We start from the raw sequence: 20,612 nt of genomic DNA, 5'->3' as shown, positions 1-20,612 counted from the left end.
ACGAGGCTATTCCTATATCATCTTGCTATGGAACTTTTTTTCAAAATCTTCCAAGTAGCTGTTTGGCGTTGCATGGAAGCATTTTTTGTAACAGCAGCCATGAAGACAAAGATGTGTCCCACCCAGTTTTTGATACATGCACCAAGTTTGAAGAGGTGGTCTTTTTTGGCACTCATCCAACACATGTAAATTAGCTGGGAAAACAATTGGCTTCAGCAAATTCTTGCCAGGTATGTGTGGAAAGTAAGACAACAAAATGTGAGGCTGGATGAACACAGCAGGCCAAGCAGCATCTCAGGAGCACAAAAGCTGACGTTTCGGGCCTAGACCCTTCATCAGAGAGGGGGATGGGGTGAGGGTTCTGGAATAAATAGGGAGAGAGGGGGAGGCAGACCGAAGATGGAGAGAAAAGAAGATAGGTGGAGAGAGTATAGGTGGGGAGGTAGGGAGGGGATAGGTCAGTCCAGGGAAGACGGACAGGTCAAGGAGGTGGGATGAGGTTAGTAGGTAGATGGGGGTGCGGCTTGGGGTGGGAGGAAGGGATGGGTGAGAGGAAGAACAGGTTAGGGAGGCAGAGACAGGTTGGACTGGTTTTGGGATGCAGTGGGTGGAGGGGAAGAGCTGGGCTGGTTGTGTGGTGCAGTGGGGGGAGGGGACGAACTGGGCTGGTTTAGGGATGCAGTTGGGGAAGGGGAGATTTTGAAACTGGTGAAGTCCACATTGATACCATTAGGCTACAGGGTTCCCAAGCGGAATATGAGTTGCTGTTCCTGCAACCTTCGGGTGGCATCATTGTGGCACTGCAGGAGGCCCATGATGGACATGTCATCTAAAGAATGGGAGGGGGAGTGGAAATGGTTTGCGATTGGGAGGTGCAGTAGTTTGTTGCGAACTGAGCGGAGGTGTTCTGCAAAGTTGTCTCCAAGCCTCCGCTTGGTTTCCCCAATGTAGAGGAAGCCACACCGGGTACAGTGGATGCAGTATACCACATTGGCAGATGTGCAGGTGAACCTCTGCTTAATGTGGAATGTCATCTTGGGGCCTGGGATGGGGGTGAGGGGGGAGGTGTGGGGGCAAGTGTAGCATTTCCTGCGGTTGCAGGGGAAGGTGCCGGGTGTGGTGGGGTTGGAGGGCAGTGTGGAGCAAACAAGGGAGTCACGGAGAGAGTGGTCTCTCCGAAAGCAGACAGTGGTGGGGATGGAAAAATGTCTTGGGTGGTGGGGTCGGATTGTAGATGGCGGAAGTGTCGGAGGATGATGCGTTGTATCCGGAGGTTGGTGGGGTGGTGTGTGAGAACGAGGGGGATCCTCTTTGGGCGGTTGTGGCGGGGGCGGGGTGTGAGGGACATGTTGCGGGAAATACGGGAGACGCGGTCGAGGGCGTTCTCGATCACTGTGGGGGGAAAGTTGCGGTCCTGGAAGAACTTGGACATCTGGGATGTGCGGGAGTGGAATGTCTTATCGTGGGAGCAGATGCAGCGGAGGCGGAGGAATTGGGAATAGGGGATGGAATTTTTGCAGGACGGTGGGTGGGAGGAGGTGTACTCTAGGTAGCTGTGGGAGTCGGTGGGCTTGAAATGGACATCAGTTACAAGCTGGTTGCCTGAGATGGAGACTGAGAGGTCCAGGAAGGTGAGGGATGTGCTGGAGATGGTCCAGGTGAACTGAAGGTTGGGGGGGAAGGTGTTGGTGAAGTGGATGAACTGTTCGAGCTCCTCTGGGGAGCAAGAGGCGGCGCCGATACAGTCATCAATGTACCGGAGGAAGAGGTGGGGGTTGGGGCCTGTGTAGGTGCGGAAGAGGGACAGTTCTACATAACCTACAAAGAGGCAGGCATAGCTGGGGCCCATGCGGGTGCCCATGGCCACCCCCTTAGTCTGTAGGAAGTGGGAGGAGTCAAAAGAGAAGTTGTTGAGGGTGAGGACGAGTTCGGCTAGGCGGATGAGGGTGTCGGTGGAGGGGGACTGGTCGGGCCTGTGGGACGGGAAGAAGCGGAGGGCCTTGAGGCCATCTGCATGCGGAATGCAGGTGTATAGGGACTGGACGTCCATGGTGAAGATGAGGTATTGGGGGCCAGGGAATTGGAAGTCCTGGAGGAGGTGGAGGGCGTGGGTGGTGTCACGGATGTAGGTAGGGAGTTCCTGGAACAAAGGGGAGAAGATGGAGTCCAGATAGGTGGAGATGAGTTCGGTGGGGCAGGAGCAGGCTGAGACGATTGGTCGACCAGGGCAGGCAGGTTTGTGGATTTTGGGAAGGAGATAGAAACGGGCCGTGCGGGGTTGGGGAACAATGAGGTTGGAGGCTGTGGGTGGGAGGTCCCCTGAGGTGATGAGGTCATGAATGGTGTTGGAGATGATGGTTTGGTGCTCGGGTGTGGAGTCATGATCGAGGGGGCGGTAGGAGGTGGTGTCGGAGAGTTGGCGTCTGGCCTCCGCGATGTAGAGGTCAGTGCACCATACTACCACTGCGTCACCCTTGTCTGCGGGTTTGATGGTGAGGTTGGGGTTGGACCGGAGGGAGCGGAGGGCTGCCCGTTCTGCGGGGGAGAGGTTGGAGTGGGTGAGAGGGGTGGAGAGGTTGAGGCGGTTAATGTCTCGACGACAGTTGGAGATGAAGAGGTCGAGGGAGGGTGGGAGGCCTGGGGGTGGTGTCCGGGAGGAGGACTTGTGTTGGAAGCGGGTGAAGGGGTCAGTGGAGGGAGGGTTAGCCTCCCAGTTGAAGAAGTAGGCGTGGAGGCGAAGGCGGCGGAAAAACTGTTCTATGTCCAATCGTGACTGGTATTCGTTGATGTATGGTTGTAGGGAGACAAAGGTGAGCCCCTTACGAAGGACTGACCGTTCGTCCTCAGTCAGTGGGAGGTCTGGGGGGACGGTGAAGATGCGGCAGGGTTCAGTGTGGCTGTCTTCTCTGGGGTTGCTGGCTGTGGAGGTTGTGGGCGGAGCGATGAGGTCGTCGGCCGTGGCGGGGTTCCGTCGACGTCGGCCGTGGGCGGGGTTCCATCGGCGTCGGCCGTGGGCGGGGTTCCGTCGGCGGTGGGAGTGTCGGGGTGGGCGGCAGCAGCGGCTGCGGTGAGGGTGACTGCAGCAGCCGTCCCGGAAGTGGTGTGGCCAGCGGAGGCGGATGTGACGTCATCGGTGGGGTCTGTGGCTGTGTCCTCATGGTCAATGGCGGCGGGTGCTACCTAGAGTACACCTCCTCCCACCCACCCTCCTGCAAAAATTCCATCCCCTATTCCCAATTCCTCCGCCTCCACCGCATCTGCTGCCATGATAAGACATTCCACTCCCGCACATCCCAGATGTCCAAGTTCTTCCAGGATCGCAACTTTCCCCCCACAGTGATCGAGAACGCCCTCGACCGCGTCTCCCGTATTTCCCGCAACATGTCCCTCACACCCCGCCCCCGCCACAACTGCCTAAAGAGGATCCCCCTCGTTCTCACACACCACCCCACCAACCTCCGGATACAACGCATCATCCTCCGACACTTCCGCCATCTACAATCCGACCCCACCACCCAAGACATTTTTCCATCCCCACCCCTGTCTGCTTTCCGGAGAGACCACTCTCTCCGTGACTCCCTTGTTTGCTCCACACTGCCCTCCAACCCCACCACACCCGGCACCTTCCCCTGCAACCGCTACACTTGCCCCCACACCTCCCCCCTCACCCCCATCCCAGGCCCCAAGATGTCTTTCCATATTAAGCAGAGGTTCACCTGCACATCTGCCAATGTGGTATACTGCATCCACTGTACCCAGTGTGGCTTCCTCTACATTGGGGAAACCAAGCGGAGGCTTGGAGACAACTTTGCAGAACACCTCCGCTCAGTTCGCAACAAACTACTGCACCTCCCAGTCGCAAACCATTTCCACTCCCCCTCCCATTCTTTAGATGACGTGTCCATCATGGGCCTCCTGCAGTGCCACAATGATGCCACCCGAAGGTTGCAGGAACAGCAACTCATATTCCGCCTGGGAACCCTGCAGCCACATGGTATCAATGTGGACTTCACCAGTTTCAAAATCTCCCCTTCCCCAACTGCATCCCTAAACCAGCCCAGTTCGTCCCCTCCCCCCACTGCACCACACAACCAGCCCAGCTCTTCCCCTCCACCCACTGCATCCCAAAACCAGTCTAACCTGTCTCTGCCTCCCTAACCTGTTCTTCCTCTCACCCATCCCTTCCTTCCACCCCAAGCCGCACCCCCATCTACCTACTAACCTCATCCCACCTCCTTGACCTGTCCGTCTTCCCTGGACTGACCTATCCCCTCCCTACCTCCCCACCTATACTCTCTCCACCTATCTTCTTTTCTCTCCATCTTCGGTCCGCCTCCCCCTCTCTCCCTATTTATTCCAGAACCCTCACCCCATCCCCCTATCTGATGAAGGGTCTAGGCCCGAAACGTCAGCTTTTGTGCTCCTGAGATGCTGCTTGGCCTGCTGTGTTCATCCAGCCTCACATTTTGTTGTCTTGGATTCTCCAGCGTCTGCAGTTCCCATTATCTCTGATGTGAGGAAAGTATATAGCTTAAGTTGTGTGAAAGCAAGAAAAGGGAGTAAAAACTGACCTCAGTTACTCAAATTTGGCTCAACTGATTACAGAATTCCCCTCTCTCTGGCTGATGTGTTGAAATCACATTTATAATTCATTCAGATCTCCCATGAAAACCACAGATCAATAGATTTTAATGGATAACTTTAGAATACAAATACCTATTTCTAAGTTTTTGTTGCTGAGGTATTTTATAACAGTGATAAACTCTTAATGACTTAGAATGTGCATATAGGAGGTATGCTTAGTAAGTTTGCAGATGACACCAAAATTGGTGGAGTAGTGGCAGTGAAGAATTTTTTTCCGGGAGTATGACAGGACCTTGGTCATATGGGCCAATGGGTTGAGGATTAGCATATGGAATTTAATTTAGATTTAATAGGAGGTGCATTTTGGTAAGGCAAATCAGGGCAGAACTGTAATGGCAGAGCACTGAGGAATGAGAGACCTAAGGGTGCAAATGCATTGTTCCTTAATAGCAGAGCTGCAGGTAGACAGGGTGGTAAAGATACATTTTGCACACTTGCCTTCATTGAGTATAGGAGTAGGGATGTCATGCTGCAGTTGCACAGGACATTGATTAGGCTATTTTTAGAAAATTGAATTGGCTTCAGGTCCCCACGCTACGAGACAGATGTTGCAAAACTTGAAAAGTTTCAGATAAGACTTACAAGGATGCTGCTGAGATTGGAGGGTTTGAACAATAGGGAGAGGATGAATAGGCTGGGGCTTTTTTTCCTGGCACTTCAGAGGCTGAGGAATGACTTTGGAGAGGTTTATAAAATCATGAGGGGCATGGATAGCGTGAATAGCCAAGATCTTATTTTTTCCAGCATAGGGGAATCCAAAACTAGAGGGCAGAAGCTTAAGGTGAGGTGGGAATGATTTAAAAGGAACTTGAGGGGTAACTCTATCACGCGGAGGGTGATGCATTTATGGAACGAGCTGCCTGGGGGAGCAGTGGAGTCTGGTACAATTACAACATTTAAAAGGCACTTGGATGGGCAAATGAGTAGAAAGTGTTTAGAGGGATATAGGCCAAATGCTGGAAAATGGGATGAAATCAGTTTAGGATATTTGGACGGCATAGACAATTTGGACCGAAGGTCTGTTTCAGTGCTGTATAACTATATGACTCTATGCCAATCACCGCTTATGAGTCTGTTCTTTGTCATAGGCATTGACTAATAATAACAAAGTTTGATTTGTCACAAATGGAAGAGATGTGAATATATCCATATATGGATATAATGATCCTCACCTTTGGAAATGGATAATTTACACAATGAATTCATGAGAAAAGCAACAAATAATGAAAAATAAGTCTTAAGTAACTTAAAAATGTCAAATAAGACAGATGAGATCAAACTAATGAGTTGAATAAATTGAGCATTGATATAGGCAGAAAAATTAACAATTTCAGAAAGATAGACGTAAACAGAGACAGTCTGTCTGTGTGCATATATGCAGCTGCACCTCATTTCCAGAAATATGGCTCTATGTTCATTAAAAGTGGAAGCTGTAGGATCCTCCCTAATTTATCAAAAAATGCATTCTAAACTTACTAATATAACTTTCTAACTTTAGTTGGAGGTGCCAACCTCTTCCCCTTGATGATATTTTTCAAATCCTCTGAACTGAAAGGGTTTTCCATGCAGTTTGATTGCAGACAGAAGTGCAAGTTTATTACTCTACATACAAAGAGATAATTCCCCCACATTAAAATGATAATTTTTAGAATCACTAATCTGTCCAAAAGACAGGGGAATTAGATTAAATGCTCACATTGACTGTCAAAAGGTCAATGTTGTTGATGCTGGAAGAGTCTCCAACCAATATATGAACTAATTGTACAGATATCAGTGAGTGATAACTGTCCTCATGTGTGAATGTGTGCATAAGCTATTCTGCAAAGTCAAGAAATAAAATTCAAAGGGGTTAACTCACCCTTTGTGGTAAACTAAAGAAGTTAAAGATGGTCTTAAGCTTAAATGAAAGCATATAATTGTGCAAAATTGAGTGCTGAGTCAGGAAATAAAAAACCAGCAAAGAAACACTGAAAAATTAATAAGGAGGAAGAAAGATGGAGCATAAGAGAAACCTAGCTGGAAATATAAAACAAATAGTGAAAGTTTTTACAGGATATTTAAAACAAAGAGATAAGAAAATGAGCCTTGCTCCTATAGAAAGTGAATCTCATGAATTAATGATGGAAAATATAAAGATGGCAGTTAAAATAAACAGGTATTACAGATCTTTACTAAGCAGCTAAAATCTCAGAGATAGTTATAAACCAGAAATGCAAGTGAGAGAGGAACGTGATAACTTTAAAATCACTATGGGAATAGTGCTGAGCAAACTGCTGGACAGCTCAGATAGACTTCATCCTAAGATCTTAAAAGAAGAGGCAAGTTGATGAGGTGGTTTTAATTTCCTTCAATTCCCTGGATTCAGAGAATATTTTATGAGATCAGAAAACAAAACAAATGTAACTCCTTGATTCAAAAATGAAGATAGAAAACAGAAATTACAGACCAATTAGATAAGATACATCATTGTAGAAATGTTAGAAGCTATTATTAAAGATAGTATAGCAGGGTACTTAGGCAAAAAAATCAGGCAGAGTCAACACGGTTTTGTAGAAAGGAAATCAAGCTTAACCAATTTATTGGAATTCCTTAAAGAAGTAACATTTGTAATTGATAAAGGGAAAATGATGAAAGTCCTGGAGTTAGATTTCTAGAAGGCATTTGAGACAGTGCCACCTTAACGGTTATTGCAGAAAATAGAAGCTTACGGTGCAGAGGGTAACATTTGGCAATGGATAGAAGAGTGGCCAGCTGACAGGAAACAGAAAGTAACTATAAATAGGTCATTTTCTATTTGGCAAGATGTGACAAGTAATGTGCCAGAAAGGCCAGGGCAAGGGCCTCAATATTTTACACTTTGGGTCAAAGGACTGAAGTAATGGTTGCTACATTTTGAGTGCGAGCAGCAGCGGCATTTTGAGTGCGAGCAGCAGCGGAGTTAAGACGAACCCGGGAAGACTGCAGCTAAGGTAAGGCAGTTTTTAAAAATTACATACCGGTAGCGGGCAGCGGTGTTTTCTCTTTCACAGAAGGAGCGGGAGCAGCGGAGGAAGTGACGAGGACCAGAGGGGCAGCCGGGAAGGAAAGCAGTGACCATATATATCAGCAAGGCGGCTAAACCCGAGACTTTACAACTGTAGTGTCTCCCACCCACCCTCCTCCTCTCACCTAGTTAATAAGGTAAGGTTCATTCTAAACTTTCTCTATTGAATATAAGTTTGTTATTAATTTTATAGCAACTTGAACTAAGCTTTCTACTTTAGTACTGAGTGGGTGTTCAGATAAGTGGGGTATGGATGCTAGGGAAGTTGCTTGCTCCTCCTGCAGAACGTGGCAGGTGGGAGACATGGCACCCGTCTCTGCTGGCTACATCTGCGGAAAGTGCACCCAGCTACAGCTCCTTGAAAACCGGGTTAGGGAAATGGAGCTGGAGCTGGATGAACTACGGATCATTCGGGAGGCAGAGGGGGTAATTGAGAGGAGTTACCGGGAGTTGGTCACTCCTAAGGCTCAGGACAAGGATAGATGGGTTACTGTTAGGGGGAGGAAAGGGGACAGACAGACAGTGAGAGATCCCCTGTGGGCATTCCCCTCAGCAATAAGTATACTGTTTTGGATACTGCTGGGGGGGGATGACCTACCAGAGGAAAGCCATAGTAGCCAGTTCTCTGGCACTGAGCCTGACACAGTGGCAAAGAAGGGAAGGGGGCAGAATAGAAAAGTACTCGTGGTAGGGGACTCGATAGTTAGGGGAATCGACAGGAGATTTTGTGGTCGGGATCGGGATTCCCGGAAGGTACGTTGCCTCCCTGGTGCCAGGGTCTGGGACGTCTCCGATCGGGTGTATAAGGTTCTAAAAGGGGAGGGCGAACAGCCAGAAATAGTGTTACATATTGGCACTAATGATATAGCCAGAAAAAGGATTGAGGATATAAAAAGTGATTTCAGGGAGTTGGGATGGAAGCTGCAAAGCAGGACGAACAGAGTAGTGTTCTCTAGTTTACTACCAGTGCCACGAGATAGCGAGGCGAGGAACAGGGAGCGGGCGCAGCTTAACACGTGGCTGCGCAGCTGGTGTGGAGGGAGGGCTTCAGATATGTAGATAATTGGGATGCCTTCTGGGGAAGGTGGGACCTGTACAAGAAGGATGGGTTGCATCTGAACTGGAAGGGGACCAATGTCCTGGGTGGAAGGTTTGCTTGAGTAGTTCGAGAGGGTTTAAACTAGTATGACAGGGGGTTGGGAACCTGAGCTATATTCTCGTCAAAAGGAAGAAGGTAGCTTACATAAGGTGGAGGAAGCTAGGATCAAGCTCAGCTCTAAAGGATTACAGGCAGGCGAGGGAGGAGCTCAAAAATGGTCTGAGGAGAGCCAGGAGGGGGCACGAGAAAGGCTTGGCAGAACGGATTAGGGAGAACACAAAGGCATTTTACACTTATGTGAGGAATAAGAGAATGGTCAAAGAAAGAGTAGGGCCGATCAGGGATAGCATAGGGAACTTGTATGTGGAGTCTGAGGAGGTAGGGGAAGCCCTAAATGAGTTTTTTGCTTCTATCTTTATGAAAGAAACGAACTTTGCAGTGAATGAAACGTTTGAAGAGCAGGTGTGCATGCTGGAATGGATAGAGATAGAGGAAGCTGATGTGCTGAAAATTTTGTCAAACATTAAGATTGACAAGTCGCCAGGCCCGGACCAGATTTGTCCTCGGCTGCTTTGGGAAATGAGAAATGCAATTGCTTCGCCACTCGCGAAGATCTTTGCATCCTTGCTCTCCACTGGAGTCGTACCGGAGGACTGGAGAGAGGCAAATGTAATTCCTCTCTTCAAGAAAGGAAATAGGGAAATCCCCGGAAATTACAGACCAGTAAGTCTCACGTCTGTCATCGGCAAGGTGTTAGAAAGGATTCTGAGGGATAGGATTTATGACCATCTGGAAGAGCATGGCTTGATTAAATGCAGTCAACATGGCTTTGTGAGGGGCAGGTCATGCCTCACAAACCTTATCGAGTTCTTTGAGGATGTGACTAGAAAAGTTGATGAGGGTCGAGCTGTGGATGTGGTGTATATGGACTTCAGCAAGGCATTTGATAAGGTTCCCCATGGTAGGCTCGTTCAGAAGGTCAGGAGGAATGGGATACAGGGGAACTTAGCTGTCTGGATACAGAATTGACTGGCCAACAGAAGACAGCGAGTGGTAGTAGAAGGAAAATATTCTGCCTGGAAGTCAGTGGTGAGTGGTGTTCCACAGGGCTCTGACCTCGGGCCGCTACTGTTTGTAATTTTTATTAATGACTTGGATGAGGGGATTGAAGGATCGGTCAGCAAGTTTGCAGACGACACGAAGGTTGGAGGTGTCGTTGACAGTATAGAGGGCTGTTGGAGGCTGCAGCGGGACATTGACAGGATGCAGAGATGGGCTGAGAGGTGGCAGATGGAGTTCAACCTGGATAAATGCAAGGTGATGCATTTTGGAAGGTCGAATTTGAAAGCTGAGTACAGGATTAAGGATAGGATTCTTGGCAGTGTGGAGGAACAGAGGGATCTTGGTGTGCAGAAACATAGATCCCTTAAAATGGCCACCCAAGTGGACAGGGTTGTTAAGAAAGCATATGGTGTATTGGCTTTCATTAGCGGGGGATTGAGTTTAAGAGTCGTGAGATCTTGTTGCAGCTCTACAAAACTTTGGTTAGACCACACTTGGAATATTGCGTCCAGTTCTGGTCGCCCTATTATAGGAAAGATGTAGATGCTTTGGAGAGGGTTCAGAGGAGGTTTACCAGGATGCTGCCTGGACTGGAGGGCTTATCTTATGAAGAGAGGTTGACTGAGCTCGGACTTTTTTCATTGGAGAAAAGGAGAAGGAGAGGGGACCTAATTGAGGTATACAAGATAATGAGAGGCATAGATAGAGTTGATAGCCAGAGACTATTTCCCAGGGCAGAAATGGCTAACACGAGGGGTCATAGTTTTAAGCTGGTTGGAGGAAAGTATGGAGGGGATGTCAGAGGCGGGTTCTTTACACAGAGAGTTGTGAGAGCATGGAGTGCGTTGCCAGCAGCAGTTGTGGAAGCAAGGTCATTGGGGACATTTAAGAGACTGCTGGACATGCATATGGTCACAGAAATTTGAGGGTACATACATGATGATCAATGGTCGGCACAACATCGTGGGCTGAAGGGCCTGTTCTGTGCTGTACTGTTCTATGTTCTATGTTCTATTTACTGACCACATAAAGATAGGTAGGAATGTAAGTGTGAATAATCACATTAGGAGGCTATATCAGTTAAATGAGTTGGCAAAGATCCGGCAAATGTAATATAATGTGGGAAAATATGAAATTGTCCATTTCAGTAAGAGCAATAAAGAAGCATATTATTTAAGTGGTGAGACAGTACAGCATTCTGATGCAGAGGGTTTCCTAGTGCATGAATCACGAAAGGTTACCCTATAGGTACAGAAAGAAATTGGGGAGCTAAACAGAATGTTATCATTTATTGCAAAGGGAATTGAACACAAAAAGTTTTGATTCAGTTATGCAGGACATTGGTGAGAACATATTTGGAGTACAAATGTACTGCATTGATTTGTATTTAAGGGAGCATTTAAATGTTTGCAAGTAGTTCAGAGAAAATGAAATGATACCAGACCAACGCCTGGAATTTTCTTATGAAAAATGGTTGGATAGGCTAGGCTTGAACCTGTTGGAGTTCAGAAGACTGAGATCTGAATTGATTCAAATATCTAAGGTTGTGAACAGTCCTAAGAGGGTGAATCCAGAAGGGATGTTTCCTCTTGACTTTTTGGAGAATCTTGTACGTGGAATCACTGTTTTAAAATCAGGAGTTGCTCATTTAAAACAGAGATGCGAAGGATTTTTTTTCTCACAGAAGGTCATGAGTCTTTGGAACTGTTATCCTTAAAATGTAGCAGGAGCAGAATCTTTAAATTTGTTTAAAGTGGAAGTCAATAGATTCTTGATAAGAGATAATGGGAACTGCAGATGCTGGAGAATCCAAGATAACAAAGTGTGGAGCTAGATGAACACAGCAGGCCAAGCAGCATCTCAGGAGCACAAAAGCTGACGTTTTGTGCCTAGACCCTTCATCAGAGAGCATTCTTGACACATTCTTGATAAGTACAGTTTGAAAGATCTTCAGGAGTAGCTGGAATTCTGGAATAATCAGATCGCCTGTGATCTTAATGAATGCTTGAGTGGGCTCTGGGTGTGGAGGAGCCTATTCCTGCTCCTAATCCATGTGTTCATAATGTAATACTGCAGATATATATGAATGTCCCAATGAGTTCATAACAACTGGAGGTACTGTCCCCAGAGAAGCACCCAATATAACTAAATCGTTTAGGAGCAGAAATTGCACTAAACTATTTTCCATCTGTAGTCACATACAAAAGAAAGTCAAAGTGAGCCATCATTATAAATGCCTTCGAGTGCATTGTGCATTACACAGATGAATTGCATGTACATTATTGAAATTCTAATGCATTATACAACAGCAACTGATTCAACTATATAAAAAAGAATCATTAATTGACATATCACTAACAAAGTAAAGCTGAAAATCAGACCTCAATGTCTGCCATATGAAGTATTAGGATAAAGGGTTGCTCTGCAAGTTCAATGTTATCAGAACAAGTCACAAGTTAAGCTGTTAGGTATACTCAGAATAGCTTGCAGTGAGTATAGAATGGGACCCAGTGAAGATTTTCAACTTATGCCCAAAGCAGGCATGGCATGATGCATTTGTGACAAAATGTGGCCATCATTTCTGTGGTTGATTTAGAATTGGTGAATAGAATGCTGTAACTGTTAAAAGGGAGTTTAGATCCTAAGATTATCCATCAGGTACCTGTCTACACACCTAAAAGAAGTTTTGACTGAGACAGTGTGGATTTGATTGAAAGTATTGATGGCTAAAAACTTCAGGCAAAACAGGTACCCAGGATGACTTTCCTTTTCTAGATGCACATTTCTTTAAGATAAAATAGCCATTTAAATTAAAAATCTCCCATCCCATGAAGACAGAGGATTTACTTTCTGGGGAATTTGGAACATGCTGCCCTACAAAATGTTTGACCCCTTATTTTGTATATCTTTCACAACACAAATGCTATGCTTACTACAATTCTGCTTTTCAAGCCAAAACTGCTTTTTTTCTGGATGCGTTAGAATTACTACAAATATAAATATAGAAGTATTTGTGTGAATGCCAGTCTGACTTGGTAGGCTGATTTTAATTATGAAAATTGAGGCAATCCGCTGAGAAAAGTACATACGAGAAATTACCCTGAAGTTTGATGCCAGGTTGCGTCTTGGAGACAAGACAAAACATGTTTTTGATAAGGGTAACTAGTGGATCTCCCGTAGGATTGCTTATGATAAATAAGAGATATATTCCCTTCCTTAAATGTCCCTGTTGTTTTAATATGCTGCAGTTGTCTTCCACCCCCTCTCATATAACACTGTCATCCTCTAACTTACTATGTCTTCTTCATTCTTAGGATGGAAAAAGAATAAGTTCTACATGATGGATCTTGTGTTGTAAACTGATAGCGTACCGATGTCTTTTAATTTTAACTTCATGGCTGAATATTAGAGATCAAACCTATAGCATTGATTGAATTTTCTAGAGGAATGGATGGCATTAACTGAAGCAGGAAGGGGATCTAATCAGCAACTGGTTGCAATACAGACAGTAAAACGTATGTTTGTTATTTTCATTTATTTACAGGGTTGTGCATGACACTTTATTACCCAATTATTACCCATCCCTAATTGCCCAGAGGGCTGTTAAGAGTCAACCACATTGCTGTGGGTCTGGAGTCATGTGCAAGCCAGGCCAAGCAAGGATGACAGATTCCTTTGTGAACCAGATGAGTTTTTGCCCAACAATCGGCGGTGGCTTTATGGTCATCATTAGATTCTTAGTTCCAGATTACTTCCACCATCTGCCATGACGGGATTCAAACCCATGTCCCCAGAGCATAATCTGAGTCTCTGGATTGATAGTCTAGCAATAATACAACTAGGCCATTGTGTCCCCATAAAACAAGCAAATTGCAGTGAGAAACAGGTTGTTTCAGATTGGAAGACAGAAGGAAAGTCACAGATAGTGAGCAAAAAGGCAGTTCAAAATAAGTGATTGAGTGGAAGAAGAATTGATAGCCTTCAGTCCAACTGTTAGCCTGCTGCATTTTCAATAGGCTGGCGTTCCACCTGGTGTATAGGTATGTCCCTGAGCTAAACAGACTCAGCTATTTGGCAATTTCAGATGTGTTTTCTGCAGCTTTTGTTTTGTTTTGCAACGTGGTAAAAGTGGAAGAATTTAAATAAAATTATCTTCCAAAAATAACATTCAAATTAGCCATGATTTTACTGAATGATATAACAGACTGGTTGGGCCCAATGGCCTAATTCTATTTCTTAAATGTTAAGATTAACCTGAAAATGTTAACTTTCTTTTCTCCATATGAGCTGCCTGGCCTACTGTCTATTTCCAGATTTTTCTTGTTTCGACTCGAACATGACAAGACAGCTTAACACAATAGTTAATAAAGCATATCAGTATCTAAGCTTTACAGACAGAGTTAATGAGGACAAAAACCAGGCAATTATGTGACACCTTTATGAAACAGTAGTTACCCTTAACTGGATAATTGTTAAATTTTGGGCACTAGGCTTTGAGAAAGTGTTGAAGGTGCATAACAGGCATATTCAAATGTGTCATTCCAGTTATATGGATAAATTTGAGAAGCTGAGGATATGCTCCTCACAAGAGGAGACTTGATAAAAGTGTTGAAAATCATGAGAGGATTATAAACCTTAAACTGTTTCCGGAGGTTTATAAAATCATGAGGGGCATAGCTAAGGCTTTTCCCCCTAGGGCAAGGGAGTCTAAAACTAGAGGACATATATTTGAAATGAGAGGGGAAAATTTTTAAAAGGGACCTGAGGGGCAACTTTTTCTGGAGGAAAACTCGTAATGGAGTTCCCAGGAGGTTGGTATTGAGACCCTAGTTTTTTTCTTATATGTATTAATGATCCACATATTGGTGTGGAGGGGACAATTTCAAAATTTGCAGATGACAAGAAACTTAGAAGAATTGTAAATGATGAAGAGAACGGTTTGTAATTTCAAAAGGATATTGACAGGTTGATGAAGTGGTTGATGAATGGAATATAAGGTTCAATGCAGGGAAATGTGAGGGATTCACTTTGGTTGGAAGAATATTAAAAACGGGGTACAATCCTACATGCAGTGCAGGAGCAGTTGGTGGCAAGACAGGTGGAGGGAGCAGTTAATAAACCATACAATGTTTTAACTTAATGATAGTGGTTTGGAGTAATGATAGTGGCAAGGGGATGATGTTGAATTTTTATAAGACACTTGTCAGACCTTAGCTGGAGTATTGTGTACAGTCATGGGCACACGTTATGGGGAAGATGTGAATTCATTCGAGAGTGCAAGGTGATTTACAAGAATGAAAAAAAATCAGCTAGGAGGATAGATTGAAGAAGTTGTCACTATTTTCCATGGGGAGGAGAAGACTGAAAGGAGGTTTCGATAAAGGTTTTCAAAATCATGAGCATTTGTTCAAAAAACACACAATTTGTAGTCACAGTCAGTCCATATGGCATCACATAAATTTCTGCTTTCAAGATTATACCAGCCTGAGTCCAGGTTAAAACTCTGAGACAGATTCTGAACAAGGCTTCACACCTACAATTCTGTGTCTGACCTGAGATGTCCCCTTTTGTATATCCTCAAAGCTCTGTCTGCTAGTAATGACAGCACGGCACTGACATTGACTTTATAAACACATTGCACACCATCTGACACTCTCGGTCACCTGCAGAGACATATCATCTGAGCCTCCACTCACACCAGTGTATGATTTTTTGATCTCTCTGCCCTTAATCTCTCTGCCTGTAAACTCTGTCTCTTTATGCCCAGCTCTCCCACGGCACCTGATGAAGGGGCTGCACTCCAAAAACTTGTGTGATTCCAAATAAACCTGTTGGACTATAACCTGGTGTTGTGTGACTTCTCACTTTGTCCACCCCAGTCCGACATCGGCACCTCAACATCATGAGCAGGCTAGAGAGAGTAGATAGGAAGAAGCCTTTCCCAAGCATAAAAGCAACAAGAGCAAGAAGGCATAAATTTAAAGTCATGTAAAAAAGAAAAGGGTGATCTGAGAAATAAACATTTTCACAAGCAAGCAGTTGGGGTATGGAATATATTGCCTGGAAATGTGACAGAGGCAGGTTCAATTGATGACCAAGAAGGCTTTGGATGATTATGTGAGTAGAAATACTGCACAATGGTATGAGAAAAAAAGCAGGAGACTGGCATTTGGTAATAATGCTCATTTCAGGAGCTTTTGCAGACATGATAGGCCAAATGGCCTCCTTCTGTGCTGTAATACTTCTGTGATTCTGTGAATTAAAGCCTTCAAAAGGAAACTGAACCGATACAGAAACTAAAAGAGTAATAAGCTATTGAACAGGACTAACTGGCAGAAGAGCTGGAACAATGTAGATAAGCTGAATAGGCTCCTTTTGTGCTATAGTATTCAACTATTCTAAAATTTTCCACGCAGTTTTTGAAATGAATGGCTAGTAGTCACCCTGGTGACTTGAAAAGATCTCAATTTTAAGATGAAACAGAAAACCATGCATATTTAATTGTGAACGACAAGTCTAAATTTGAAAATACATTCAGATCTCATGTGAGTCATTTTCCTTAGATTTTGTTTATTCATTCCATATCTGTCTTCCCTGCTGTGTTTGTTATGTTTTGCAGATTTCTCAAAAGTATGGTGTATTACTGCTTCCAAAATCTCTTAGCTTTGTGCCTGAGTATACCTGGTAAACAGACAACAAATGCTTTTAATAAATAAATACCAAGAATTATCTGGGATCATTTAAACTTGACTGTATTTCAAAGGTAATACTGGAAAAGACAGAAGTGTTGTTTACTAGTGGGGTTTACGTTTACAATCTTTGGCTTCAATTTCACAACATCATTAATTCCATGTCAATGACAGCATTCAAAAAGAAATGCAATGTCAGATAGCCAGTCGTCTTTCTATGCCTTAGGTCAGAAACAGAATGAACTAATTAGAATAGGCTATTATACTGAACTGGTAGAAATTCTACACAAAAAAAAACAAATTGTGTAGTTCAACTCAGCTAGACCTGTAGGACGTTCATCAATGCTTGATTTGAGCTGGTAATAATTCCTGAAACATGGTACACTTATAATATTCATAAGGACTTGTCAAAACAATGTCTAATCTTGATAAATAAGCCAAATAAAACCATTCCATCATCAAAATTCCACTTAACTACAAGTTAAACAGTAGTATATACCAATCACACATCAGTTAAAGATCTACACCTTGTTGAACAATACTATGTTTACATTCTTGATTTTCCTCCATACTATTTATACTTGCAACAGTTTTGGTTTGGACGCCATTAAAATGCCAAACACTCTGCATCAACCAAGCACAAACAACAAGAGTATATTTATTTACAAATAGAAAAAAGAAATTCAGAAGTTCGGCACATCAATGCAAACAAAATGGAGTGATTACTTAAAACAAAACCATTTTGTTTTAAAAACCCTGGCTTTGTTTTCTTGGTATCTTTCTGTTATCATTGTAGTATTGCTAAATGTTAAAAGTTAAATAACATTTCCATCTAACCAGGTACCATAATTTCAAAAGAACTAAAGTTGTATTTTAGTACCTTGGCATTTCACTTTGATCATGAAGGCAAAGAGTGGGTATGAGCATGGGATGGAATCTCATTGCTTTTGTTGCTCCCTTTCAAGTCGAATTTGCAGGCATTCTTTACAATTCCACATACCCCCAAAGATAATTAAGTCTTCTCTACAATGTATCATTTGTGAATAATAATTCGGTCTTTAACAAATTAGAAGTGTACCTTTACTCAAGGATGAATGGATGAATTTAATTGTACAGACCAATATGTGGCAGAAACTGTCTACCACAAGACTCATAAATCCATATACGTGGAAGGAGTTGGACTTTCCATTGATATTTCTGATAGTGTTAATCCTTCCATCATTTTGCATTTTATATCCACACTACACCAACATTATAGCTTTCGGCCTTAAATTCTTCTTCCACTTCAGCGTACCATTGCTGTCTATCAGTGGCTAGGCTTCCTCAAGAGCCAAAGGCCAGCTGGACTGTGTCAACTAAATCTTTAAGCCTTGCAACATCTTTATTGTTGATCTTTTTCTGCCATCTAATTCTCATTAAACATGTGCTTTAGAAACTGGGAGAATTAATTTTCATGCCTTAATGCTGATGTAGTGAGAGATTCTAGCATTTGATAATAACTGAAGTTGTCCTACTACTAAATGAAAGGGAAGGTTGAAAGCTATCTTTGATGAAGTAAAAACCATGGCAAACAACTCTCCCTGTCTGCAAGAAGTACCTTAACCATACTGATCCATTTTTAATATAAGTCCCACAGTGTTTAATAGCTATTTGTAAAAGTGTTTATTGTACTATGTGAAAATAATATGGATAATATTATTTGTCCAAGGATAGATTGGATAAATAGTAATTGGAAAAAAAGGCAAATATTTCTGACATAACCTATTTCCTCGATCAATATTATTTTAGACCAATAGGAAATAGGCATTAGTAGATTTGGTTTTGGGGAATGAAGTGTGGAAGTTAGTTATCTAAGAATTGTGAAGACAAATCTCGGTACCAATGAAGATAACAGATTGAGATTCGATGCGGGCACTGCAACAGAGAGGAAATTGGTGAAACAGAAATATCCGTCTGGTCAAAGCAAAATCCAAAGAAGGTGAAAAGGGAACTGACTCATAAAGAGTGCATTCTATGCGCAATTTCTCTTATTTCCCGTACAAAAAAATTGAATTATCCCTGTATGTCAACACTTATAGTGGTATATAGATACATAAGCACTTTTTTAATGTTAGCGTTTGTAAAGGAAAATTAAAGTGGAGTTATTTGTACAACATCAGGAAACTTGAGAATATGGAGAAAATAGTTCGGTTCTGCGAGTAACATTAACTTCGCTCCCTGAGTTGGAGAGCTGAGTTAAGGCATTTAGAGATGAAGTTACAGTTCGATCTTTATTAGGAATGTTGGATGCTTGTCAATGAGGCAAAATGGATTTTGTTTATTCTCATTCGGTAAGGCCTAAAGGCACGAAGACTGAGAGGATATCTTTGTTAAACGTTTTCAGCTTCCATTCGTAATTGCATTCAATGGTGAACCTAAAGTGCTTAGGCGGCAAGATCCATATTGTAAGACTTATTTCCAAATCCTAAGGAACCTGTCGCTGATAGAACATATTAATTTATAGAAAGTGCCAAACTCATGGTTTTGATTACTGTCTTCAATAAGTGAGTTGAGCAGTTCATTCTCGGTAATTTCGGTGCGGCGCTCCTCCCTGAATGGCTGATAGACTTACCCTGGTTGAAACAGTGACCCCTAGCGTGCGGAAAAACCCTCGGAATCTTGTTTCCATCCGAATTCCACACAAACCTCAATCTTACTCGAAAATGGTTAAATAGCTTTTCTAAAGACCCACTGATGCCTTTAATTCATACTCCAAATGCGTTACTCTTAATAGTTTACGGCATGACATTAATTTAGCGAGTTTGAAAACAGGATTTTCCGGTTTGTAGGATAACAGGACGGCAGTCAAGAGGATCGATATTGTATTCGAAACGTAGTCTCCGCTTTCGGTCCACGGATGCAGCCAGACCTTCTGAGTTTCTCCAGCACTTTCTGTTTTCCTTTTAGAACTTCAGCATCGGTAGAATTTTTCATTTGAAAAACAAACAGTATTGTCTGGAATTTACTTCGAAATAGCTTCCTTTCGATTGAGGTCCACTGGGATGTCACAATATGCTTTGAGCAATTTGGAGTTCGTCAGGAAGCAAATTATCCAGTGCTAATGCCTTAGAGAGCGTAACAGCTCAGTAATGAAACTGTCTTCTTTCCCTGTCACTAAGACTTAACACACACTTAAACATCGTTTGTCCTTCATATTATTCGGAACTTACAGAATTCCCAAGATAATGAGCAAACTGAACGCCAGCGAAGTGTTCCCAACCTCGATCCTCTACTTCGGCAAAAAGCGGTCGTTGAAATAATTTTGTAAACGCAAAAAAAATTGAATGACTAGACGTGCTTTGAACGAACATCTGTTCCTTGTTTTCTTTACCTCTGCAAACGGGCCGATTGAAAGTGTATAAAAGACAATCACGTTTGGCGTCTATTCCATACACAAAGCTCTTTCGGAATAGGTGACGCGCTGAAAGTACTGTATTTGTGAATAAACATCTGGATTTAAATCACAGATATGCTCAAAAACTTTTATCTACTTTAGTGAAATTTTGGATCTGGGTTTGCAATTCAAATCGTAATTTATTGTTCAAAGTGGTTGAAGAAAACAATGAAACAGTGGCTAGAGCTGGAAAAAGCCCAGTGGCTGATATGATTTATGGTCCCCACACTAAGTTCTGACAGTGTATAATTTCTTCACTTACCGGAAGCCAGAATCAAGACAGATGTTGGGGTTAAGACACTCCCGCAGCCCATTCTCTTGCAAGTAACCGAACATGAAAACCCCTGAAGTATCATTTGGTGTTTTTTACTTCCATTGTGCGATTTTGGTACAGTATAAGGATCATGGCAGAAGGCAAGGAGCGAGCTGAGTGATATTCATGTTGGCGGGGGTAGAGAAGGGGAAGAAGAGGAGGTGGATCTTGGACGGGTTTTGCTGTGGGCGGATCTGCATGCCAGCTGGTCTGAACTTGCCTTTAAACTCCAGCCGCAAGGCTCAGTGTGGGGCCGCCTAGAAGGAAGCTGTTGAAACGTCAAAAAAAAGCACTGATTTTCCACAGGCAAAACCAAACGGAGCCAGATA

The 20,612-nt window shown here is 43.5% G+C and overlaps 1 protein-coding gene across 1 annotated transcript in view; it reads right to left on the bottom strand.

Moving 5' to 3' along the window:
* The window catches only part of tgfbr2l (transforming growth factor beta receptor-like), a 100,141-nt gene extending 79,798 nt beyond the window's left edge, over window positions 1–20,343 (bottom strand). Inside the window, exon 1 of the mRNA XM_048534701.2 lies at window positions 20,233–20,343. Coding sequence (XP_048390658.1) covers window positions 20,233–20,326 — 94 coding nt within the window. The 5' untranslated portion in view covers window positions 20,327–20,343. The remainder of the gene's footprint in view (window positions 1–20,232) is intronic.
* Between the last annotated feature and the right edge of the window lie 269 nt (window positions 20,344–20,612).

The sequence above is a fragment of the Stegostoma tigrinum genome, chromosome 7, assembly GCF_030684315.1.
Source record: "Stegostoma tigrinum isolate sSteTig4 chromosome 7, sSteTig4.hap1, whole genome shotgun sequence".
Taxonomy (NCBI): domain Eukaryota; kingdom Metazoa; phylum Chordata; class Chondrichthyes; order Orectolobiformes; family Stegostomatidae; genus Stegostoma; species Stegostoma tigrinum.
Note: the sequence above shows the minus strand (reverse complement) of the source record. Positions and strands in the feature narration are given on the sequence as shown.